Genomic DNA, 27099 nt, shown 5'->3' with positions numbered 1-27099 from the left:
AAAACCTTGTACGTGGGGAAAAAAAGCCTCTCAAAAACTAGTCTTTAATGGCAGCCAAAGAGATTTTCCATTGAAATGAATAGGAAAAGTATTTGAAGTAGTTTTTGATGTGCACTTTAGAGTAAATTATCTTCAAAATACTCATCAACTGTGTGAACATTTCATTGTGGGCTTCCACAATATGTCGGGGATGGTCCTCAAGGTTTATTTTGATGGGTGGATGTCTAGGACCATGGATTCCACCATGTTCCCTGGAGTGTAGGCTGATCCTTCTCAGCTTTTATTGATATGTCTCTTGTATCTTTCTGTAGCTTGGTTTTTCCATTCTTTCTTTATTTGTCCTTGCTCTTTTCTTTCCTCCCAGTTCTGATGTATTCTTACTGTGTGATGGTCACTGGAGTGGACAGTTAGTTTTGGGTCAGCAATGTGCCTATAGGGGTTGTCCTTTTCCTTTCCCCACACAGTGTTATATGGAAAGCCCCCTCCGGCTGTGTGGTACCCTGCACCATCACTCACCTGGCCTCCTGGTAATGAGGATGGGTTTTCGGGCTGATTCTATTGCCTTATTTCATGCACGCTTTGTGGATACATAAATGACTGTCTTTTTTTGGACGCCATCCTTGGTGACAGTTCCAGTCCTGCTGTCCAGCAGATGACAAAGCTGGTTTTGCAGCTGTCAGGTCATAGTTGTAGTTTTCTCACTGACACTTTGACCTCCGATATTTTGGTCTCTGCAGCTTTGTCAGCTGCTGTCTCATTAGCCTTTTTCTTACCCCTTTTTGCCCACGTTCCTGCCTCTGCGGCGATTTGTCAAGTTCATTGGAGAATGAGCATTTGTGATGGATGTGACTTGCCCGGGGGATTGATCCGGACTTGTAGTGACGCTGTCAGCTGCGCTCCTATTTGTGTCAGTCACGGCATCTCCAGTACAGTAAGTGGATGAAATACTTTTATTATGGGGTCTTAAAGAACTGATGTGTAGTGAATATAGGAAACCTTGTATTAAACAGGCTCGCCATCATTGAGGCATGAGCCAGTGTATGGGCGACACAGGGCTTATATACTACGAGTGTATACATGGCTCGGATCCTGGGCCCAGGTATTGTGGTCAGTCCTTATATGCTATGCCTGCAAAGTTTACACTTAAAGTGCTCTAAAAGTCATGATTTAAAGGGGTTGTCCAGTTTTGGAAATACTTTTTTTTTTTTTTTTTCTGACATGGAACCTGTCAGCTGATTCCTGCTGCCCAAGTCACCACGTGAATCTGAGCCCCTGACATCGCGCAGGCTGGTGATCAGATTGTTTATTCTGTCAAAAGACGCCCCTTTAATGGCATCATGTCATCCCATGATAACAGGAGATGATGCGCTGCCTATGCAATACGCTGTATATGGAGGGAATGATTGGATTCACGATTCGTCCTGTTCCCGTTGTTCTCCGTCCTGTTGAAACAAGCCGGTAACCAAGTGCCAAACTACTTGTTATACAGTCATTTAGCGCTAAGGGGCATTTACGGGCCGAGATGGGCTCCTCTACATTCACTAGTCTGCAGTTCTATGTGGAAACCTCAAAGACTCCACAAATAGTCAATGGTGACCATAACAATCTGCTTGTAAATGGACGTGGCGCAACGGACGTGGCTTTTAGCCATAACGCTAATGTTTACTGAACTTGAGGCAACCTTTTTTTTTATCCTCTGACATCAAAAGGATCCATGGGTTTATGCATGTATCTGTGAAAAATCCCAGATCTGTGAGCGAGATCCGTGAGCCTCACGGCAGATCCTATCCTGATTCGTGTTTTGCGGATCAAACTCTGCCATACAAGTCAATGGGGGATCCGTAAAAGATTCTACGTAGGGGGGAGTATCAGTAGCTCTGCCTCTATCCCCTACCACCTCCTCTTCTCTCCTACATAGTCTTATCGGCACCAGGTGTCATCTCCTGTCTCACGAATGTAATAATCCGTCTTCACTGAATACAGATCTTAACTTTGAACTAACATAGTAACATAGTAAGGCCGAAAAAAGACATCTGTCCATCCAGTTCAGCCTATATTATTATTATTATTATTATACATTTTTATAGCGCCATTTATTCCATGGCGCTTTACATGTGAATACGGGGCAAATATAGACAATTACATTAAACATGAGCAGATAACAAGGCACACGAGTACATAAGGAGGGAGGACCCTGCCCGCGAGGGCTCACAGTCTGCAGGGGGTGGGTGAGGATACACTAGGAGAGGGAAGAGCTGGCTGTGCGGCTGTTCAGTAGGTTGAGGATCACTGCAGGCTGTAGGCTTGTCGGAAGAGATGAGTCTTCAGGTTCTTTTTGAAGGTTTCTATGGTAGGCGCAAGTCTGATGTGTTGGGGTAGAGAGTTCCAGAGTATGGGGGAAGCACGGGAGAAGTCTTGGATGCGGTTATGGGAAGTAGAGATGAGAGGGGAGTAGAGAAGGAGGTCTTGGGAGGATCGGAGGTCGCGTGTAGGTAGGTACCGGGAGACCATGTCACAGATGTATGGAGGAGACAGGTTGTGGATGGCTTTGTATGTCAGTGTGAGGGTTTTGAACTGGAGTCTCTGGGCGATAGGAAGCCAGTGAAGGGCTTGACACAGGGGATAGGCTGGGGAATAGCGGGGGGACAGGTAGATTAGTCGGGTAGCAGAGTGTAGGATGGATTGGAGTGGTGCCAGAGTGCTAGAGGGGAGTCCAGAGAGTAGGAGGTTGCAGTAGTCGAGGCGGGAGATAAGGGCATGCACTAGCGTTTTTGCAGTGTTGCGGTCAAGGAAAGCACGGATCCGGGAAATATTTTTGAGTTTGAGACGACAGGAGGAGGCAAGGGCTTGGATATGTGGCTTGAAAGAGAGGGCAGAGTCGAGGATCACCCCGAGACACCGGGCGTGTGGGACTGGGGATAGTGAGCAGCCATTGACATTGATGGATAGATGTGGTGGAGGGGTAGAGTGAGATGGGGGAAAGATGATGAATTCTGTTTTGTCCATGTTCAGTTGTAGAAAGCGAGCAGAAAAGAAGGCTGAAATGGCAGACAGACAGTGCGGGATTTTGGTAAGCAAGGAGGAGAGGTCAGGTCCGGAGAGGTAGATCTGCGTGTCGTCGGCGTAGAGATGGTACTGCATACCGTGGGATTCTATGAGCTGTCCCAGGCCGAAAGTGTAGATGGAGAAGAGTAGGGGTCCTAGAACAGAGCCTTGAGGAACACCGACTGACAAGGGGCGAAGTGAGGAGGTGGTGTGGGGGAGGGAGACACTGAATGTTCGGTCTGTCAGATATGACGAGATCCAGGAAAGGGCCAAGTCTGTGATGCCAAGGGATGAGAGGATTTGTAGCAAAAGGGAGTGGTCAACAGTGTCAAAGGCAGAAGACAAGTCCAGGAGAAGGAGGACAGAGTAGTGTCGCTTGCTCCTGGCAGTTAGTAGGTCATTGGTGACTTTAGTTAGGGCAGTTTCAGTTGAGTGATGGGAACGGAAGCCTGATTGTAACCGATCAAAGAGGGAGCAGGAGGAGAAGTGGGAGGACAGTTCAAGATGGACGTGTTGCTCCAGCAATTTGGAGGCATAAGGGAGAAGAGATATTGGGCGATAGCTAGACACAGAGGATGGGTCGAGGGAGGGCTTTTTGAGGATGGGTGTGATCTTGGCATGCTTGAAGGATGAGGGAAAGACACCTGTTGTGAGTGAGAGGTTGAAGAGGTGCGTTAGGGTTGGGATGAAGACCGTAGAAAGGTTAGGGATGAGGTGGGATGGGAGCGGGTCAAGCGTGCAGGTGGTGAGGTGTGATCTTGACAGGAGGGTGGAGAGCTGATCTTCTGTCATGGTGGAGAAGCTGGTTTTGGAGGAGCAGGGTTGAGCAGCTAAGAGGGGCAGTGGGTGCTGTGGGCCAAAGCTTTCTCTGATCGTATTGATCTTCTGTTTAAAGAAAGAGGCGAAGTCATCAGCAGAAATGAGGGGGCAGGGAGGAGGTGCGGGGGGACGGAGTAGAGAATTGAAAGTGTTGAAAAGCTGTTTAGGGTTGTGAGACAGGGAGGATATGAGGGATGAGAAGTAAGTTTGTTTTGCGGCAGTGAGCGCAGACTTGAAGCTGGCGAGGGACTGCTTGTATGCAGTGAAGTGGTCGGCAGAGTGGGATCGCTTCCATCTCCGCTCAGCAATCCTGGAAGCCCGTCTCAATTCTTTGGTCAGGCTGGTCAGCCAGGGCTGCCTGTTAATTGTACGAGTTTTACTATGCATGAGTGGGGCGGCCGAATCGAGTGTTGTTATTGTGGTGTTATAAAAAGTGGCAGCAGCATCTGTGTCATGAAGGGAAGCTATGTCTGTGAGAGGGAGAAGGGACTCCGAGAGTGATTGTAAGTTGAGATGTTTGAGATTTCTGCGAGGGTGAGTGAGTTTGTGGAGTGGGGGTTGCACACTAGGAGAGGAGAGGGACGAGAATGTCAGTAGGTTGTGGTCAGACAGGGGGAGGGGTGTGTTAGTGAGATTAGTAAGGGAGCAGAGGCGGGTGAAGATGAGGTCCAGCGTGTGGCCATCTTTGTGAGTGGCCTCAGAGGACCATTGAGTGAGGCCAAAGGAGGCAGTCAGTGATAAAAGTTTAGAGGTAGCTGAGGTGAAAGTGTCAATGGGGACATTGAAATCACCCATGATGATAGTGGGGATGTCAACAGAGAGGAAATGAAGTAGCCAAGTGGTGAAGTGGTCGAGAAAGGTGGAGATGGCTAGTTCTGGGGGGCGGTAGATGACAGCCAGCTGGAGGTTGGAGGGGGAATAGATGCGGACAGAGTGCACCTCAAACGAGGGAAGAGTAGCGGAGGGTGGTAGCGGGATTGGAGTGAAGGAGCAGGTGTCGGACAGGAGCAAGCCAACTCCTCCACCGCGTTTGTTGCTGGGGCGAGGGGTGTGAGAGAGGTGGAATCCGCCATAGGAGAGCGCAGCTGGAGAGGCCGCGTCAGAGGGGGTGAGCCAGGTTTCAGTGAGGCCGAGGAAGGAGAGTTTGTTGGTGATGAAGAGGTCATGGATAAATGTCAGTTTGTTGCAGATGGAGCGTGCGTTCCATAGTGCTCCAAGTAGGGGGAGCTGGGGAGTGGGGGCTGGATGAATGGGTATGAGGTTGTCGTGGTTGGGAAAACACGCGGAGGATCGTGGCAGGGGGTTAGAAACGAGTGTGGGGATGAATTGAGGAGGGCCGGGATTTGGGGATATGTCACCAGCAATGAGGAGTAACAGACAGATCATTAGAAGGTGGGAGCAGGATAGGACATGATGCGGCCGTGTGTGTCTGGATAAAAAGGATTGTATGTGGAGGAACAGTTCTGAGGAGAAGGTGAGATGGCTGGGGAGTATGGAGGAAGAAATGACTAGTTCCTTACTAGGAGGAGGGATTGCAGGAGATTGTAAGAAGGAAAGTAGTATGGGGGTGAAAGAGAAAAGAAACCGAAACATTGTAGTGGTTAGTAGTCTGTTACCTTCCAGTCAATTCCAGTCCAATTCAGTCTAATTCAGAATCATAATTTAAAAGATGTAATTTAAAAGATGATTTGCAGCAGACTGAGTCTATAGCAGACTCCTGCATGTGAATATATCCCCAGTTAAGGGCAATCAGGTGTGAATGAGGGGGTGGCTGGGTATGGGAGACCAGATGTAGAGAGTTAAGCAAAGGTCATAAAGTGAGGGAGGGGTAAGACTGACCACTCAAAGAGATGCCAGGATCACACAATGGGATACATGAAAACAGGTCATGGAAACAAGCTCATAGGTGAGAAAGCATACTAAAAGGATTATATGTGCTGCACCAAGACACTCAGATCCAGGGGAAGCATAGAAAAGCCAGTGCAATATACAGAGACATTCAGAAGCCAGGGAGAGCTGGGTAAAGTCAGTGCATACCATGGAAAATCAATGCAGTATACAGAGACATTCAGAAGCCAGGGAGAGCTGGGTAAAGTCAGTGCATACCATGGAAAATCAATGCAGTATACAGAGACATTCAGAAGCCAGGGAGAGCTGGGTAAAGTCAGTGCATACCATGGAAAATCAATATTCCATCATAATAAATCCCCAGATCTACGTCCATCTACAGAACCTAATAATTGTATGATACAATATTGTTCTGCTCCAGGAAGACATCCAGGCCTCTCTTGAACCCCTCGACTGAGTTCGCCATCACCACCTCCTCAGGCAAGCAATTCCAGATTCTCACTACCCTAACAGTAAAGAATCCTCTTCTATGTTTGTGGAAAAACCTTCTCTCCTCCAGACGCAAAGAATGCCCCCTTGTGCCCGTCACCTTCCTTGGTATAAACAGATCCTCAGCGAGATATTTGTATTGTCCCCTTATATACTTATACATGGTTATTAGATCGCCCCTCAGTCGTCTTTTTTCTAGACTAAATAATCTAGAGAATTTTGAAAACCATAGATCAGCCCTGGATGAGAGAAGATTTAGCTGATGAGGTTGTTACTAATTTTTTTTTCTTTTTTTTCTCTTTAACATGTACTATTTATGAACAAAAATTACAATGACAAATTGCTTCCTAGACTGGAATCTGGACCTACGGTCCTATAATATTTTGGCTCTGATTGGTTTTTTTTCCTCGGCTTTCTGGCATAAAACTTTTTCAAATGTTGTAAATTGTATGCCAAAAAATGTTGGGACTTTCGGCTTTTTACGCAAGTGCCGCCAATCTTTGCCAAAACGGGCAGGTCATGGATTTGTCCTGGCCACTCTAGTGGTTTAAATTTAGCCAGAAATGTATTCCAGTCCCTGACTGGAGTAACATGTCTGGCCATGGAGCACACCAGCTACAAGGTGCGCCTAATACATTAACTACACATCCTAATGAGTTAGGCCCATCTTGTGCCAGCGTCCCCGATCATTGAGCAATAGCGTGCATAATGCCAGTCTTAATGAAATGGGTCCTATGTGACCCATTTGCCCTCAATACCCCAGTCTTGATTTAAAATTCTGGAGTATAATTTCAGTTCACATATAGGACCCTCTAGGGTGAGGGTTCACATGAGCATCTAGAAAAAATCGGTCAGTTTCATACAGAAAATTTAAGCAATTATTTTCTCTTGTCATCCGTGTGCAGTCTATTTTTCACAGCAGAAGCTAATAATCATTTACAAGACCATTTACAGCTTCCTGTAACTGCAGTGTACCTGTAAAAATCGGATGCTACACTGTCTCCCCATAGGGCATCCATTTTATTTTTTTATTGCACACATAGATTTTCATCAAATTTCCAGAAGAAACCATCATCGTACATGCTGCCATTTTTTTTATTTTTAAAGCTGATTCAGATCAATAAAAAAAAAAAATCACTTATTTGCACTACCCCATTGAATAATATTAGTTCACTTGTGATCCATTTCTTTTTTCATGGATAGCACTCAGACCGAAAATACGGCCATGTGAACGAGTCCTAAGAGCAAAAGTGGCAGCAATGCGGCATGAGAAGATGGAAAGCACAAGAGATTCTGACCTACAGGTGATCGAGGTCCTACTTGTCACCTCTGGCCACAGATTTTACTTTGGATAAGTGCTGGAACCATTGAGAGACACAAGTGATCCTGCATCCAGCCATGACACACAAGACCACGACGCGCGCCATGTATGCAAACCATTGGCAACGGCTCTAACTTCTCAGTTGCCACAACTATTGCACACGAGGTCTCTGCCATTTGGCACTAATCCTTGACGTGCTTTGAAGAAAAACTTGACTTTAAGACCATAGAAATATTGCCAGAGAATTGGGCTTTGACTTGAATACACAGCCTGTCCTATAAATATCACGGTTTGTTAGCTGCAGAAAATGAAGAGTCGGCCACTCTGTTAAGCAAACAGGATTTTCAGATGTTTATCTTATAATTTATGGCAAGTGGCAAAAAAATGTCCTCGTCCGGTGACCGCTGAAATGATTGCAGAATAAATATTAATGCAAGTAATAGTATTTATCTTCAGCATCCGTGTGAAGTGGCAGCTCGCGCCTGGCAGCTATTCCGGCTGTCCGTGCACTGGAGCCTGTGAGCTCTCAGCTCGGCAAGAAGTGATTTAAAGCCCCGGAGTGGACTGCTGATCCGGTAACTCGCAGATCTGAGGCGGACAGCTGCTCACATGTCCACACCGGGAGGATCACACACGTGCAAGCTGTCATTCAGAAGTAGCGGCAGACAACAGCCAGAGTGGTGGCCAAAATTAAAAGGGCTCGTAAAATCCATTTTTGGAAGCGGGTGCATCCTAACTCGTGAGCGAGGTCATCGTTGCCCACAGCTGATGAACTGTAGGTTCAAAATGGGTATGCTTTTAGGGCTCCAAAAAGTGGATCTTATCTTTCCAAATAACTTTCTGCATTGGTTTTTATATCCCGAAATGGAAGGAAATTTCGTATTCCCTCCCGTGTGAAATGGTCACAAGAATTAGCTCAAGGCGTATTTAGACAAAAATGTAAGAGGACACGACCATCCATTACCCGAGAAATAATTTACTACAATATGGCGTAAGTTTTATCACATCTGGGGTAGTACATAGCGGGTGTGGATTTCATTTTCTGCCAGGGACAGCCCAAAGTATGTGACAAATTTATTGAGGCATGCACCTCTTAAGCCATTTGCTGGAGTAAGTATACAAAATTTATTAAGAATAACATCCGAGACAATCTTGATAAATTACATCCAATGTGGCCTATTTATCAGTCCTGTCTAATTCTTAGACTGTGCATACTTAGCGGGAGTCCTTCACCCCCAAATACGTTTAAATTGGGCTATACAGTGTTGTAGTAGGCTTAGCCCCTTACAGCCATACTGGCACTGCTCCTGTTACATGTACCGTGCCTGAGAAAATCACTTTAAATTCATATGTAAGTGAGCAAGCTGTGGTGGACACATGGCACAGCCGAGAGTTTGGTGCAACCTTGTGCTTCATCATTGGCATAATGGGGATCTTCCTCCGCTTTGGATTCACAGCTCTTGCTTCCCAGAGCGAGGGCTATCTCCATGCTGCCGGCATGTCCGCATGTGCACTGGCTGTGTCTGGCCATGTGCGTTCTCCCTCTCTCCTTCCATCTTACGCCGGTTATATTAATTCAGCTAGTGGTGTTAGAAAAAAGGAGACTGAAAGGGCCACCGTGTTTACATGTGGCAGGACACACCCAGGGTGCATGCGAGCATCCAGATAGTGCTCACTGTGGTACAAAACTGTGAATCAGAAGCTTGGGAAGATCTCCATTATGAAAATGAGGAAGCGTAACGGTGCGCCAGCCTCTTGGCCAGGCCAAGGGGTGCGCCAGCCTCTTGGCCAGGCCAAGGGGTGCACCAGCCTCTTGGCCAGGCCAAGGGTGCACCGAAGCCTCCGGAGTTGCATATAAATTTATTTTCTCAGGCCCTGTACCAGTATATGGTACAATGCTAGTATGGTTTTTATATGGCCCTACCACACTACAGCCAATTTAAAAAGCATTTTGTGGAGACGGACTCTCCCCATCCATGTGCATTAGACCATCGTCAGCCAAACTCGCAAATACAGACTGGTTTGATTGACGGTCTGCATATGGGGCCTCACAAATTTCCCCCAATAGATAATGTCAGGGAACACAAAGATCTGGCAAATCTGATTTTTGCCTGCCAATCCTTTTTGTTCTCCAAGACTAAGCTCCCGCCGGAGGACTCTGGCACCAGATCTCTCATAGAGAAGTCCGGATCACATGGCAGTGCGAGCGCTCCTGTGTTTGGGATCCTCGGGGGAGATGGCTCTTGGCCAAATAATTATCCAAAATATTGTTTGGCAGATGGTTATCTAAACTGTATCTGGGGAGGTTAAGACTAGATGGTAAATCATGAAGTAACACGCGATAGCACTCACCAGTCCTGGAGTCAAAGGTTTCTTTATTCAATATACATATGAATCTTCACGGCACGGGGGAGCAGAGCAGTGAAAGGAGTGTGCAGGAGGAGACGACGGCCGTTTCGCACTTAACACAGTGCTTCTACGGGTCCATGGCCGTGCATCACATGTATCATGTTCTTGGTGCAAGTTGTGAAAAATGGTTTAACTTCATAAATCATATGCCCACATCTGTTTATTTTTTACATTATATGCATGTATTGGTATGAATTGATATATTACTAATTCTCTGCCTGTGTCTTAATTTTTTTTTTCTCTTTTTCATAGGTTCTTCTCTCATTGAACAGTGTGTCTGAAGTTTCTGAAGGAAAACCTCGGTGTGGAGAGCAATGGAAAAGTATAATTTTTATTTGATTTTTTTTTTTTTTAAGTAAAGGGATATAAAAGAAAAGTTTCTCCTTTTGTATGGCCATGTTCTTGCAAACTCCTGGCTATATTTTTGCAAGAAGCCTCCTGTTACATGGAAAGACCATTAGGAGATGCCATTTTGAACAAGCTGGAGACGAGATACAGAGGTCTAGAAACTATTATTTCTCACATCCCCAGGAAAGTTGACTGGAACGTGAAATCCCATTTTGGATCACTCTGAATGATGATGGGAGACTGTATTTATTCTCGGCATGCGTGAATGTGAATGGTTTTGTGATTTTTAATTTTTGGCAGTAAAGTCAAGATTTTCATGTGGATACGTTTTACACTATAACTAAAACATAAGATGGTGCAAATATCTGAATTTCTTCATTTTTAATCTAATTTATGTATTTATTTTCCTGATGGCTGCACCTTACAAGGTAATTGTGAGCAAAATCACATATTACAATAGTGTGGTACTGGACAATAAGTTTCAGAATGTAGTACACTATTGTCTCGGAAGTTGCCAGGCTCATAGACTGGGGGTCCAGTGCCTGGTTGCTCATCACACTGTGTGTTCAGACCTTCTAAAAGGTCCGGAGATGACCCCCGATCATGGCGGAGGTGTTGGCAACAAAATTACAGTGGGGGAAAGCGTTGTTTCCGCTGACTATTACCCTCATGTGAACATTAAGGGTAAAAAGACTGCCACCATTCAGAGCACCAGCAGTTTGAAAGACATAACTGGTGAAGCTATAAATCTTGCAAGTGGAAAAACAAAAGAGTTCTCTTTCGAAAAGCTCAAGAACGCCTCAAACCAGCACGTCAATCTCAGAAAAGGCCGAAAAGTCCGTCCTGAATCTTTTGGCCGGAAGTCAGCTGATTATGACTTCATATACGGCCAATTCAATAACAATGAAAATTGTCCGCCTTTCGGTTTGCTACAGACTCAGGGATCAGAAGAAAAAACAATAATGCCCCATGGCACCTCGTTAGAACAGAATATTAATTTGGCCTCGCTGTATCTGCAAGGGCTTTCCGAAGAGAACCTGATAAACCAGATTTTGAAGAAGCATAAACTTGACAGCTCCGGATCCGGGGAGGATATAAAGATGTGTTTGGATATTCTTCTGAAATGTTCTGAAGACCTGAAGAAATGTACTAATATAATAAAGCAGTGTATAAAAAACAGATCGGTTGGTGGAAGCGGCAGTGGTATGGGAGATGGTAAGGGTTCTGATCATTTTCCAAATCCTGAGATCATTTACATGAATGTCATGGCAAGACTATCTTCTTATCTGAAAAAGCTTCCTTTTGAACTGGAGCAGGGTTCCCATGGACGAACTGAGCCTAATGACCTGGCTGAACTTGTTAAAAGCCTCAACAGTCTGCAGCAACATCCATTTTCACCAATATATGGTCATGAACAGCCTCCAAAGTATGAAGATGTTGTGCAAACTCCCCCTTCTTTGAAAGCCATTTCATCAACCACCAATGAAAATCATGAGTCCATGTCACAACTCGCCAGTGTCGGTGAAACTAGTACTGTAAAGTCCATGCAAGATGTAGCTCCTCCATTACCTGCAAAGACTTGGCAAAGAAATAAACAGAACCAATCCAGTGCGCTAAAAAATAATTCTACAACTTCTCAGCAAACAAATCCTCCATCACAGATACACAATAGGGAGAAGTTGCCAAGGAACTCAACAGAAAAACTCTTTATCGAAGAGGATTCAGATTCACAAATGACTCCTCACCAAAAGAAGTCACCAACTACTCGTGCACCACTGACGTCTGAGAGCAAACGCTGGTCAGCAGAGAAATTGTGTCGTGATCCATCGACTAGCCCTCATGTACCTAAAGAGACTCCTATGACTAGTTCTCGAGATCCTCCCAACACTGCCAATGCCCGATCTCCCACCGCTCCCAATAATGTGAATGCAGTAGTGCCAATGAGAATTGGCAGGAGCAGTGACCATGAGGAAATAGACAAACTGCTCTTAGACTTGGAACGTTTCTCTCAAAAAATTGAAAGCACTTTAAAAAACCCACCAATATCTTCACCAGCACCTTCCAAACAATCAACTGGACTGCCCGGTCTCAAAGAAGACTTCAGAGCACAACCTGCTCCATGTGTACTCGCAAATGAATCTAGCGTGAGCCCCACAGAAGATGATGACAACCTTCTACTCCGCATATTGGGCAGCATTGAGGACTTTGCTCAGGAGCTTGTGGACTGGAGATCAGGTAAAGGAACTCTGTCCAAGCAGAAGGAAGTTATGCAGATCCTCCAAGAAACTTTGGTTCCTCAGAGTCCCCTCCCGTCTCCAAGTTATCTAGGCCACGTCAAGGATGCAAGCTCCACTATGTCTATCCAGCAGACACCTGAAGTGATCAAGGTAAGAAAATTTTATATAGAACGGTTGAGTTGTTGCAAGAATATCTGCAAAAAACAAACATGAGTCACAATAAGTCTGTGGAATCACAAAAAAGCATAACTCATCGTTCTGTAGAGAGAAGCGCCAAATCTAAATGTAGCACATGAGTCAGAGAAAGAGGTAATGAGCCGGGAAGCGAGGAGAGGAGGAGACTAGATAAATTTTTAGGATCTCAGTCATGCTTCTTCACGCCCTTTTCTACTGATGAGCTACAGCTTCTTCGTAACTCAACCACTAAACTGAATCCTCCTCCTCTCTGGTATTTCATTGTGCTTTCAAGGGTCAAAGCTGGGTGACCTCTTCGTCAGCATTATGTGTAACTACCCCCGTGGTATTATTGTGTCTGGTCCACCATACAAAAATAAACACCCCCCAACCCTACGGTATCATATGCCTTCCTCCTAATAGACTGTAAGCTCCAGTGTCCACAGCCACTCTACTTTCATCCCATTGATTGCAGGAGGTCTGGGCCACACATTTCCAACCATCATCGCCAAGTCACTTTTTATCTTCTGTTGTAAATCTCTTCTTCTTTAGGTAAGACTTCTTCTCCGTGTCACCATGAAGTAAAACTAGCACATATCCATGTACGGAGCAGCGTTAAGGCCCTTGCAAAGCCTGGTTTATGAGTCTGGCTCCATTGTTTCTCCAGGGAGCTCATAGATGAGGCTTTTCTCAGCTTTCCTTCAGCTTGAGCTCTCTAACGTGTGTGCTCAACAATGTTGCTCTGGTCATCTGAGTATTTCTGATTTACCGTTACGTCTTTATTAACACGTTGTTACTTATCGCCTGCATTAACCTCCAAAACCACAGACCTATTATCCCAACCCAATACCTTGTCCTTGTTTGCCTCGTGTCCTTACAAGGTTCTTGGGGATCAGATCTGTACGATTTGTGACGCTGCTCCACCTATTCTGTGAACGAGGAGAAATCATTAGCATGTAACTCAGAGCAAGGTCTACCTAGTTACTGTAGATGAATAATGCACATCTGGGAGTCCGCCTAAAGAGTCACTGTTAAAGGGACGTTCTCTTACTAAGTGAAGGTTTAGGGTACGCCATCGGAATTAAGATTGGGTTGAGGGGTTCGATCACAGGTACCGCCGTGGTCCTGATAAACAGCGCTGAGGTCTCCTCAATAGAGATAATGCATGAAGTAGTGTTTAGATGTCTGACCATTGCTACTTTTCAGAGACCTGTTTTTAGGATTGATGGGGTTCCAGCAGTCTGACCTTCCCACTGATCATCATGGAAATATCATTCAGGCCTCTCGAGGGGGCTGCATGATCAAAGCTAACCTCCCTAATATGAAGCCAGAATTATCTGCTTACTGCTGTAAGTTTCCAGCCCCTATAAACTGCTGATTTTGACAGAAGCAGCTGCCATTGCTTGCCTAGTGCCACTACAAAGGGAATGTAAAACTTCATGGACCGCCCAAGTCCGCGCCCAACTTTGGATAAGAGGGCGCTGCCACGTGGGAACCTTCCCTGTGATGATCATATGCCCGATGAGGTCTTATTAGGACAACCCGCCTTACCTCCAGCATATGCTCATGCCACCAAGTGACCCTTTTTTGTGAAAGTTTTTACCCTGTAATCAAATAGGGAGAAACACGAACTTTTCCAATCCTGAAGAAGAAATTGTAATACTGAAGTCTCCTATGCAGGCAGGCTAGGAGGACAGGGGGCGTCCATAAAGCTGCTGGGGTGAGGGGACTGAATTTTCTGATTATGGTAATGCATCATCTTGGGAAGATTGTGCTACGTTACAATACATGATTAGTCCTCACGGCGTGCTTCAGCCTGAATCATGACATGTATTAACAGTATAGATATTTACACTATTTGCCTCAATCGGGGAAACATTGCCCTTAGGCTCCGTCCACACATGTAATGTTGTGCTTTTCTTTTCTTTTTTTTTTTTTTTTTTAATCCTTCTCCAACAATAAAAATCCGCAATTTTTCTCCAGCTTGATAGGGTACCAAAAACCTGGTGACAGGTTCTCTATCTGAGAGCAGCGTGATGTAGGGCAGTGACTGATTGCAATGATGTGTCACTTACTGAGCTACTTGCTGTAGTTTTAATAAAATACGTTTTCTCTGCTGCAGATTTAGTAGTTCTCTGACTTCTGAGCTCTGTGAAATCCCGCCCACACCCCTAATGGGCAGCTTTTTGTGTACACTGTGCGTAGGCAGAAAGTGGCCAGTCAGTGGTGGGGCTATACAGAACTCGTGAATATGTAGGACTTTAAGGTTTACTAGTTCTATATAGAAAATCTTCTGTTAATAAAATGGATTTTTATGAAAACTACAGCAAGCAGCCCAGCAAGTGGCACATGACTGGAATCAGGGTCTTTGTCCCTACCGTATGCTGCTATCAGATTAGGGGATAATTGCAAAACCTGGTGACAGATTCCCTCTTAAAAAGGTTTTCTAAGCAGTGAAATTAATTTTGAAAGTTTAATCTCAATCTTTTTCCCATCTAGCCCGATTTACAGTCCATAGTAAAAACACCAGTCTCATGAGGTCTAAGTGATCTTATACAGTACAGACCAAAAGTTTGGACACGCCTTCTCATTTAAAGATTTTTCTGTATATTCATGACTATGAAAATTGTACATTCACACTGAAGGCATCAAAACTATGAATTAACACATCTGGAATTATATACTTAACAAACAAGTGTGAAACAACTTAAATTATGTCTTATATTCTAGGTTCTTCAAAGTAGCCACCTTTTGCTTTGATGACTGCTTTGCATACTCTTGGCATTCTCTTGATGAGCTTCAAGAGGTAGTCACCGGGAATGGTTCTTAATTCACAGGTGTGCCCTGTCAGGTTTAATAAGTGGGATTTCTTGCCTTATAAATGGGGTTGGGGCCATCAGTTGTGTTGTGCAGAAGTCTGGTGGATACACAGCTGATAGTCCTACTGAATAGACTGTTAGCTGCTTTTTTTTCTTGCCATAATACAAATTCTAAGTAAAGAAAAATGAGTGGCCATCATTACTTTACGAAATGAAGGTCAGTCAGTCCGAAAAATTGGGAAAACTTTGAAACCAAGAGTCACCTCTGCTTCTGAGGATAAGTTTATACGAGTCACCAGCCTCAGAAATCGCAGGTTAACAGCAGCTCAGATTAGAGACCAGGTCAATGCCACACAGAGTTCTAGCAGCAGACACATCTCTACAACAACTGTTAAGAGGAGACTTTGTGCAGCAGACCTTCATGGTAAAAAAGCTTCTAGGAAACCACTGCTAAGGACAGGCAACAAGCAGAAGAGACTTGTTTGGGCTAAAGAACACAAGGAATGGACATTAGACCAGTGGAAATCTGTGCTTTGGTCTGATGAGTCCAAATTTGAGATCTTTGCATCCAACCACCGTGTCTTTGTGTGATGCAGAAAAGGTGAACGGATGAACTCTACATGTCTGGTTCCCACCGTGAAGCATGGAGGAGGAGGTGTGATGGTGTGGGGGTGCTTTGCTGGTGACACTGTTGGGGATTTATTCAAAATTAAAGGCATACTGAACCAGCATGGCTACCACAGCATCTTGCAGCGGCATGCTATTACATCCGGTTTGCGTTTAGTTGGACCATCATTTATTTTTCAACAGGACAATGACCCCGAACACACCTCCAGGCTGTGTAAGGGCTATTTGACCAAGAAGGAGAGTAATGGGGTGCTACGCCAGATGACCTGGCCTCCACAGTCACCAAACCTGAACCCAATCGAGATGGTTTGGGGTGAGCTGAACCGCAGAGTGAAGGCAAAAGGGCCATCAAGTGCTAAGCATCTCTGGGAACTTCTTCAAGATTGTTGGAAGACCATTCCCGGTGACTACCTCTTGAAGCTCATCAAGAGAATGCCAAGAGTGTGCAAAGCAGTCATCAAAGCAAAAGGTGGCTACTTTGAAGAACCTAGAATATAAGACATATTTTCGGTTGTTTCACACTTGTTTAAGTATATAATTCCACATGTGTTACTTCATAGTTTTGATGCCTTCAGTGTGAATGTACAATTTTCATAGTCATGAATATACAGAAAAATCTTTAAATGAGTGGTGTCCAAACTTTTGGTCTGTACTGTACATGTGAGACTGGTGTTTTTACTATGGAAATCCATGTCTGAATTGCTGTGTAATCCTGATAGTGAAATTCATAGCTGGGATGCACACATGTATCTCAGGTTTATTCAGTCTCTGCTCTGGCATCCTGACTGACAGCTACAGCTTGTACTCAGCTGTGAGAGGTCGGTAGCAGGGAAGAGGGACTCTGAGGCTCTGTAAATCGGCTAGATGGGAAAAAGATTGGGATTAAACTTTCAAAATGAATTTCACTGTAACAACTTCAGCCTCATCAGGTCTAAGAAGTCTATTTAATAATGAATGTAGCATGTATTGTGAATTCCTTTTTGATTCATTTCCAGCAAAAGGAGCGCATCAAAAACTACAATAAAAATGTGTCTAAAGCCTAGTAGTAATGGTGACAAAGCTGGAATAACTCCTTGCATTTTTGCACATACTTCAGTCAATGTCTAAAAAGTAGTTTTTGAAGAGGGAGAAATCCAGATCAACCTTTTTTGTTGAAGTGATGAATTAATTTCCATCCGTCATGATCCGGAGAAGGAGTTTCTGCGTGCTGTGGCTGATTGCGCGCAGGATTTCTGGCAGTAAAGTCTCTAATTATGGCTTGGCAATTTTTCCTGCTTTTCCTTTTGGGAATATGTTGACATAATAAGGGAAAATACCTCAATTCTACATTTCAGTACAAATTTGGGCAAAGCCTGCCCGTGCTGCTAGTAAAGCACATTTTAATGAGTCATTTGGACTTAGTCTGCATATTTTACAACTTTATTGGAAAGGAAAATTTGGAAAGAGCCGGTCATGTATTTTTACTACACCAAATCGTATGACGTGAAAGTGGTGCGTCAGTGATGGTCCTGTGACGGCCTGTGTGGGTTTATGGCTGGTTTGGGCAGGAAGTCACTTTGCCATTGTATTGTGTCTACACAATGTTATGTCACGGTTATAATGATGCTTATGTAACGATGGTGGTTCTGTCATTATTTCAGAAGGGTAATTTACTGTATGAAGTATCCCTAATGACAGGACTGATGGTGCTGGGGGTCCGCTCGCAGAATGAACCCTCGGCAGAGTATCCCATTGTTTCAACTAACGGAATACTGACATATAGTGTCCAAATAATATATTCAATCCATATAATACCGCCAAACCTTGCTGAACTCCGTTATACTCCTGTATAAACCCCACTTTATGCGGATCCCCAAAAGAGGCCCTGTCACTAAAATATGCCGCTGTTCTCCTGAATTTGGCATTGTTTTTATTTTTTGGCATTTTTTTGTGTTCCTGAGATTTGGCCTGCTCTTCCCTGTATGTAAATCTAGGTGTTTTTTATTCTTCTTTTAACCAACTGTATTGTATGTGTGGTCCAATAGAGCAGTTGAGAACCACACCCACTTGACTAACAAGACTAGATTTACATACAAGGAGTGGAATCCTCACCATCTTCCCAGAAGTGAGAGACTCTGTCCAGAAAACATTTTGGGAGATACGATCAAGTCTTCTGCATTTTATGGGATAGAGGGATGGGCTGGGATGGATAGAGGGATGGGCTGGGATGGATAGAGGGATGGGCTGGGATGGATAGAGGGACGGGCTGGGATGGATAGAGGGACGGGCTGGGATGGATAGAGGGATGGGCTGGGATGGATAGAGGGATGGGCTGGGATGGATAGAGGGATGGGCTGGGATGGATAGAGGGATGGGCTGGGATGGATAGAGGGATGGGCTGGGATGGATAGAGGGACGGGCTGGGATGGATAGAGGGACGGGCTGGGATGGATAGAGGGACGGGCTGGGATGGATAGAGGGACGGGCTGGGATGGATAGAGGGACGGGCTGGGATGGATAGAGGGACGGGCTGGGATGGATAGAGGGACGGGCTGGGATGGATAGAGGGACGGGCTGGGATGGATAGAGGGACGGGCTGGGATGGATAGGGATGGGCTGGGATGGATAGAGGGACGGGCTGGGATGGATAGAGGGACGGGCTGGGATGGATAGAGGGACGGGCTGGGATGGATAGAGGGACGGGCTGGGATGGATAGAGGGACGGGCTGGGATGGATAGAGGGACGGATAGAGGGATGGATAGAGGGACGGGCTGGGATGGATAGAGGGACGGGCTGGGATGGATAGAGGGATGGATAGAGGGACGGGCTGGGATGGATAGAGGGACGGGCTGGGATGGATAGAGGGATGGATAGAGGGACGGGCTGGGATGGATAGAGGGACGGGCTGGGATGGATAGAGGGACGGATAGAGGGATGGATAGAGGGACGGGCTGGGATGGATAGAGGGACGGGCTGGGATGGATAGAGGGACGGGCTGGGATGGATAGAGGGACGGGCTGGGATGGATAGAGGGACGGGCTGGGATGGATAGAGGGACGGGCTGGGATGGATAGAGGGACGGGCTGGGATGGATAGAGGGACGGGCTGGGATGGATAGAGGGACGGGCTGGGATGGATAGAGGGACGGGCTGGGATGGATAGAGGGACGGGCTGGGATGGATAGAGGGACGGGCTGGGATGGATAGAGGGACGGATAGAGGGATGGATAGAGGGACGGGCTGGGATGGATAGAGGGACGGGCTGGGATGGATAGAGGGATGGATAGAGGGACGGGCTGGGATGGATAGAGGGACGGGCTGGGATGGATAGAGGGACGGGCTGGGATGGATAGAGGGACGGATAGAGGGATGGATAGAGGGACGGGCTGGGATGGATAGAGGGACGGGCTGGGATGGATAGAGGGATGGATAGAGGGACGGGCTGGGATGGATAGAGGGACGGGCTGGGATGGATAGAGGGATGGATAGAGGGACGGGCTGGGATGGATAGAGGGACGGGCTGGGATGGATAGAGGGACGGATAGAGGGATGGATAGAGGGACGGGCTGGGATGGATAGAGGGACGGGATGGATAGAGGGACGGGCTGGGATGGATAGAGGGATGGATAGAGGGACGGGCTGGGATGGATAGAGGGACGGGCTGGGATGGATAGAGGGATGGATAGAGGGACGGGCTGGGATGGATAGAGGGACGGGCTGGGATGGATAGAGGGACGGGCTGGGATGGATAGAGGGACGGGCTGGGATGGATAGAGGGACGGGCTGGGATGGATAGAGGGACGGGCTGGGATGGATAGAGGGATGGGCTGGGCTGGATAGAGGGATGGGCTGGGCTGGGATGGATAGAGGGACGACCTGGGATGGATAAGAGCGATGAGCTGGGACGGATAGAGGGATCACCTGGGATGGATAGAGGGATCACCTGGGATGGATAGTGCTATCAGCTAGCTATCTTTAGAGAATCAGATGGCACTCGTCCGATAAATACGGTGGTGTGAGCGAGCCCGAAGTCTGTCTTGGAAATAAGGCCATGAAGCTGGCTACAATTGTAATTTTTGCCTTCGTCTTCATGTGCACAAAGCCTAAAAGTTGGGATCTCTGGGTCTGCTGGTTGTCCTCTCCTAGACCTCACTGATGAGTTGTAGTTTTCTATGGCTGGTGATAAGTCTGCAGTCTATGAATAGCCTGTAAATGTGTCAGTAATTAGAGTATTGGTGCATTACAATTAATGGTGTGTGTGCACAGAGCTGCCGCGTGGTCGCAGAGAGCCGAGCTCGTCCAGACTGCGGTGCGGGATGAGGTTTCTCAATGTGTTGGCTCAGCAGGAGAGGAGGAATGCTGCGAGAGCTGCACAGTTACTCCACATGTAACCACCGAGGATTCTGGAAGAGTAAATGGAATCAGACTGCCGGTTACTGGACAACAGGCCAGAAGTATGGCCGCTCCTCTGCGGTCATCGCACTCTTGCATGCTTCGCTCTGTAAGGCCCAGTGCACACTCGCATCCTTGGCCACATTGGTAGGGCGGCACAGGACGTGCCAGTACACTCCCTGTGGCATAGGACTGCATCTCAGAATTATGAACCAGCCATACCTATTTTGAACGGTGAGATGATCTGCTTCTTGCAGATTATTATTATTTATTTATATAGCACCATTAATTCCATGGTGCTGTACATGAGAAAGGGGTTACATACAGAGATATAGATATCGTTTACAGTAAACAGGTTTACAGTGACAGACTGGTACAGAGGGGAGAGGACCCTGTCCTTGCGGACTTACATTCTATGGGATAGTGGGGAAGAGACAGAAGGTAGGGGCGAGGCGGCGGCTCTGGCGATGGCGAGGTGGCAGAATGGTTATTGCAGGCTGTAGGCTTTCTTGAAGAGATGGGTTTTCAGGTTCCGTCTGAAGGAGCCGAGGGTGGTGGATAATCGGACGTGTTGAGGCGTGGAATTCCAGAGGATAGGGGATATTCGGGAGAAATCTTGGAGGCGGTTGTGTGAGGAACTAATAAGTGTGGAGGAGAGTAGGAGGTCTTGGGAGGATTGGAGATTACGTGAGGGAAGATATTGGGAGATTAGTTCAGAGATATAGGGAGGGGACAGGTTGTGGATGGCTTTGTAGATCAGTGTTAGTGGTTTGAACTGGATTCGTTGGGGAATTGGGAGCCAGTGGAGGGATTTGCAGGGGGGAGAAGCAGGGGAGTAGCGAGGAGAGAGGTGGATTAGCTGGGCAGCAGAGTTAAGGACAGACTGGAGAGGTGCAAGAGAGTTAGCGGGGAGGCCACAGAGGAGGGTGTTGCAGTAGTCGAGGCGGGAGAGGATGAGGGCATGCACAAGAGTTTTGGTAGATTGTGGGCTGAGGAAGGAACAGATTCTGGCAATATTTTTGAGTTGGAGGCGACAGGAGGTGGCAAGAGTTTGGACATGCGGTTTGAAGGACAGGGCAGAGTCGAAAGTTACCCCGAGGCAGCGGATTTCAGATTGCAGATCTCTTTTACTATACACAACCTTCTAATTATGCAGAGAAAGTACAAGATCGGTTTAGGACAAAGCCTGATGAAAGTGATACCCCAAATGCTGCAATATATGAAAAACACTGGCATATTCTATAATCCATAGTCGCCTTAGAAAGAAAACTATTACCATTAATACCGCCATACCATGCTCATGGTCATGTACCATTACCGCTCAGCAGTACGACTAAACTATTGCTAAATACTAAATTAAAGACCATGTGTTAAGACCTCTGCCAATAACGCCACAAAGTCAGACCCAGATACTAATTGTCACACCAGGGCTATTATGTCATTGTAAGACCAATAGTGGTCCCAAGTGCGCTATTACCACCATACATTGGCCGCATGGTGGCAGAACGTTACCTCCAGTGACTGATTGGAGATGTTCCATTTTTCCCTATTTTGCATCTAACCCTGACCGCCATAAAAAAACTCAACCTCAACTTGTGTCGCCGCAGTTTTCCTGCAAATCCATCTTTGCCCTTTCACCTTTCTATCATCCTCCAAAGCTTTTACTAACCATCACAGACTCCCCTTCCTACATACACCCCCAACTGTGCACCCATTACCGCCCCTTCTATAGCATTACTTGATTGCCCTGGACAGCACTTCTATCAACAATAGAGCCCCCAAATAATTGTGCTAAACAGAAACTGCCCCTACAGTAGTCAGGCGCCAGTAGTGCAACACACGGTAAGAGTGCCCGCTTTTGTGTCCCAAAAAGAAAAAAAAAGCTACCTTTCAGTAGCACAAACCGTAATAATGACCCCACAAAGTTATATTCCCAGTTACCCTAACCAGTAATGGTGCACCCAATAAGCCCCACATAATATTGTTGTGTAGGGGAAACCATGCAACATTAATGTCCCACTTTTTGTCCACTGCACATTAACAATGACCACCTGTGTGCCCCCTACAAACTTATAATGCCGCCCCTGTGCACCCGAGAGGCATTATACTACTTTTGACTTTTGTTTTGCAAAGCAGCAATAAAAACTCATTGTGTCCCCACACAATAAAATGTTTCCCTTTGTGCCCCCTATCCTACATGAAGTGAAGCAGGGGAAGTATCCCCTGACCTTTCAGTTCTCACGTCGGACATAGTGGGAGATGTTCTTACACAGCCAGAACGGTCAGGCCCAAGCTATGTACTGCGGATGTGGCTTCCCCGGTAATAACAGCTGATGGCCCAGGGTCAGAGAAGCCGACTGCTAAACTATTAGTTACAGCACTTGTCTTCAGTTCCCATCGACTTCTCCGGAGTTTACACTGGAGTGCTCAAGACGGAAATACAATGGCTTTATAGTTTCTAGATAACCGTGAGATCTCCTCAAAAGGCTGAGAAACCTACGTCTGTGGACAATACACGCACCTAAAAAGCAGAGTTTGCTTTGATGTGGTCATCAAAACCAGCCCTAGGCCTCTCTGATGGCCGCGTTTTTTTTTTTTTTCATTAATATTTTTAATCAGAGATTCATTCGAGTTTCAGCAAACTATCAGAGTTTGGTTCATGTTTCATCAGTTTTTCTCAATTGAAAAAAACAAAAACAAAAAATGTTTGTCCAGGATCTCCGATCAATCAGTCCATCAGGGCCAATTTTTCACATGTGAATTTTATTTGTGATTTTCACAGAACTTGTACCTATTGGGCTAGGGTCAAAACACTGGATACGCTGAGGGAATGGAAGCCAGTGAAGAGATTTGCAGAGGGGAGAAGCAGAGGAGTAGCGAGGAGAGAGATGAATTAGTCGGGCAGCAGAGTTAAGGATGAACTGGAGAGGTGTGAGAGTGTTAGCAGGGAGGCCACAGAAAAGGATGTTGCAATAGTCGACGCGGGAGATGATGAGGGCATGCACAAGCATTTTGGTAGATTGAGGGTTGAGGAAAGGACGGATTCTGGAAATATTTTTGAGCTGGAGGCGACAGGAGGTGGAAAGAGCTTGGATGTGCAGTTTCAAGGGCAGGGCAGAGTCGAGGGTTATTCTGAGGCAGTGGACTTCCGGGACGGGGGAAAGCGTGATGTCATTAATGGTGATAGATAGATAGGTCAGGTAATGATGATGATGAGTTCAGATTTGTCTACATTGAGTTTGAGGAAGCGAGAGGAGAAGGAGGAGGATATGGCTGATAGACACTCCGAGATTCTGGACAGCAGAGAGCTGACATCTGGGCCAGAAAGGTAGAGCTGAGTGTCATCAGCATAAAGGTGGTACTGGAATCCATGGGACTTTGAGTTGTCCCAGGCCATGTGTATATATTGAGAAGAGTAGGGGTCCTAGAACAGAGCCTTGGGGGACTACAACAAAAAGGGGGTGGGATGAGGAGGTAGTGTGGGAGTGGGAGACGCTGAATGTGCGGTTGGAAAGATATGAGGAGATCCAGGATATGGGAAGGTTTTTGATGCCAAAGGAGGAGAGGATCTGTAGCAGGAGGCCGTGGTCAACAGAGTCGAAAGCAGGGGACAGGTCTAGAAGGAGAAGTATAGAGTATTGTCCGTTAGCTTTGGCTGTTAGGCTACGTTCACACTAGCGTTGTGCGCCGCTGCGTCGGCAACACAACGCACCGAAAAACGCGTGCAAACGCACGCAAAAACGCTGCGTTTTTCGACGCGTGCGTCGTTTTTTGACGAAAATCGGACGCAAGAAAAAATGCAACTTGTTGCGTTTTCTTGGTCCGACGCTAGCGTCAAAAAAGACGCACGTGTCGGAAAACGCAACAAGCAAAAACGCATGCGTCCCCCATGTTAAACATAGGGGCGCATGACACGTGCGTCGCCGCTGCGTCGCCCGACGCTAGCGCGACGCACACTAGCCGAACGCTAGTGTGAACGTAGCCTAAGTAGGTCGTTAGTAATTTTGGTCAGGGCAGTCTCAGTGGATTGATAGGGATGGAAACCAGATTGTAGATTGTCAACGAGCAAGTTACATGAGGTGGGAGGAAAGTTCAGCGTGGACGTGCTGCTCCAGGACTTTGGAAGCAAAAGGGAGCAGCGATATTGGGTGATAGCTGGACATGGCGGTTGGGTCTAGGTTGACTTAAGGACAGGTGTGATTGTGGCATGTTTGAAAGCAGAAGGGAAGGTACCAGAAGTTAGTGATAGGTTGAAGAGATGGGTTAGGGATGGGATAAGTGTGGTGGTGAGGCTGGGGAGGAGGTGGGATGTGGTCTAGTGCACAAGTGGTGAGGATTGAAGGTCTAAAAAAAAAATCAGACCGTACTCGGAAGCCAAAGGCTGTGGAGTTTTTTTGTTTGTTTTTTTTTTCCCTCGTGAGAAAAACAAATGAAACTTGCACCAAATGCTGATGACCCTCTGCTGAAATTCGGCTCAAAAAGTTGATGGAACTTTGTTTGATTTTCTCGTGTGGGAAAAAAACCCAGTTCAATGAGGCCGTACTTTAGTCCAGATACTCCTATAATTAGGCTTTGGGCTCTAGATCCGCTCAGTCTAGAAGAGGTTGTGTGTTTACATACCATGTCTCGGAGACACCTAGTCTCCTACTGGAAACTAATCCGAGGACTGCTCGGCGAGGGGTGACTCCAGGGAACCTGATCCCAACTTCTGGCAATGGACCAGCTATGTGGACGTAGGGATGCCAGCCTGTCATTGTGCCGCTGCCCCCTCCCTACAAGCCCACTTAGCAGAGAAAATTGATTTATAATACATAATTGGCTTTTCCTGTGAAACCGCAACACCCTTCTAATAAAAGCAGTGCCTGCGGGAAATGGAGTGAAGTTCAACAGAATAATGTAGGGTTGTGACTGAGCAGCAGAAGACTGGTAAGAACACGACTGTCAGCGGAGATCCACAAAGCCCGTCATTATCTGCGGACTGCTGGAACGTGTCATACATGATTACAGGCCACCCCTGCCTGCAGTTTATCCCACTACCATTATTACCTCAGTTTCCCAATTCATATCCTAAGGCCGGGGGCAGATTTAAAGTGCCATTCATGCTGACAATTTGGCCATTATGAGGTCTTACTTCCACCCCCTATAATTGCTGCTCAGGTCCTAGCAGACACCACCAATATGAAAACTAAAATATCTATCACTGCCCATTTAAATATGAAAAAATCTGGATGTAAAAGGCTGTTTTGCCCACATGACAACACTTCTTGTCCCTGTGCTTGGAAAACCCATTCACATGGTGACTTAGGAACTGACTGCAAGAAATGGTAATCCAGTCTGCCTGTCCTCATACAGCTTTGATAGCTGTCACTTCTGATCACACATGGACGCTCAGTCTGGGAGAACATGCATGTGCTTTTAATGAGGAGACTGGCATAAGACACTGTCACACACCTCTGGCAGTGGCTTATCCCCACAGAGAAGAAAAGTGGGGGATCAAGTGTTATAAAATCTAACGTTCCCAATCCTTCTGAAGTGACGTAATTTTCATGGGCGATTTGTGAGCCCTCATACAGATGAGGTCTGACCGCATTTTTTTTTTGTTTTTCTGTTTCTATCACTGAAAATATCAGCAGTGCCTGAGTCAAAGGACGACTGTATTCTCGGTACCCAATGTTTAATCTATAGGGCCTTGCACGTGTCCTTTTTTTTTTTTTTTTTCCTGGAGAGTGTCTAACCGAGAAAAGAATCGCAGTATGCACCATTTCTATCCGAAATTCAGATCACTCAGCCATGCAAAACAATGAGTCTGTGGAAAACATCGGACTGCACTTGGATGACATCTGAGTGTACGGTGCTGTTTTCACTGACACAATGGAGAAGATGGAGACTTTTTTTTTCTCCATCTTCTCATCTGAGAAAATAGTCTTACGCTCTGATCAGAGTATGATCAGCATAATCAGCCCGACTTTCTCCGATAAGAGAGAATATGGTCGTGTGACCCCGGCCTAATAAACAGCTGGGGCATTTCTAGCTCCAATTCCAGTAAAGTAAGCATACATCTTTAATTTTACATTTGGCATGTTTTGTATTTTATATTTTTTCCTAGATTTCCATAATTGAACCATTGTACTGGATTGACAGCTTTTAATTGTGAATGCTAATCGCTCATTAGAAGCACTGTTAGGATTCAGGCCTTGGGCCATTAACAACTCTCGGCCTGCCGGTGGGTGCCACAACTTGTAGTGTAACATTACGTGCTCGTGAAATCATTCAGGAACATAATGTGATACATAAACCTAAAGCAAGAACCCCGCCTTATAGCGAACCTGTCATCAGGTAAAGCTTTGGAGTATGCTGCGTACATGAGGAATAAAGCTATTTCTGGCCATTACATCCCTTGTATCCTCTTATTTTTTTCACCTGTGTTTTTATACGCTTTTCTGCCATCCTCATCGCTAATTATTAGTGGCCACACACACAAAAGGGATTCCTGCTCCCCTGTCTCCAATAGGACATTTCAGAAGCCGCAGCACTGTGCAGTGTGGCTGTGAATTCAGCTTTTGGGGAGTTAAAACACTTAGGGCTCAAGCAA

At 46.1% G+C, this 27099-nt stretch overlaps 1 protein-coding gene across 3 annotated transcripts in view; it reads left to right on the top strand.

Annotated features, from left to right (window-relative positions):
• The window catches only part of PPP2R3A (protein phosphatase 2 regulatory subunit B''alpha), a 219329-nt gene that overhangs the window by 111591 nt on the left and 80639 nt on the right, over positions 1-27099 (top strand). For all 3 annotated transcript variants that reach the window (XM_069727960.1, XM_069727962.1, XM_069727961.1), the window contains one exon: positions 10184-12666. In XM_069727960.1, coding sequence (XP_069584061.1) covers positions 10690-12666 — 1977 coding nt within the window. In that variant the 5' untranslated portion in view covers positions 10184-10689. The remainder of the gene's footprint in view (positions 1-10183; positions 12667-27099) is intronic.

This window comes from Ranitomeya imitator, chromosome 5 (genome assembly GCF_032444005.1).
Source record: "Ranitomeya imitator isolate aRanImi1 chromosome 5, aRanImi1.pri, whole genome shotgun sequence".
Classification (NCBI taxonomy): Eukaryota; Metazoa; Chordata; class Amphibia; order Anura; family Dendrobatidae; genus Ranitomeya; species Ranitomeya imitator.
Note: the sequence above shows the minus strand (reverse complement) of the source record. Positions and strands in the feature narration are given on the sequence as shown.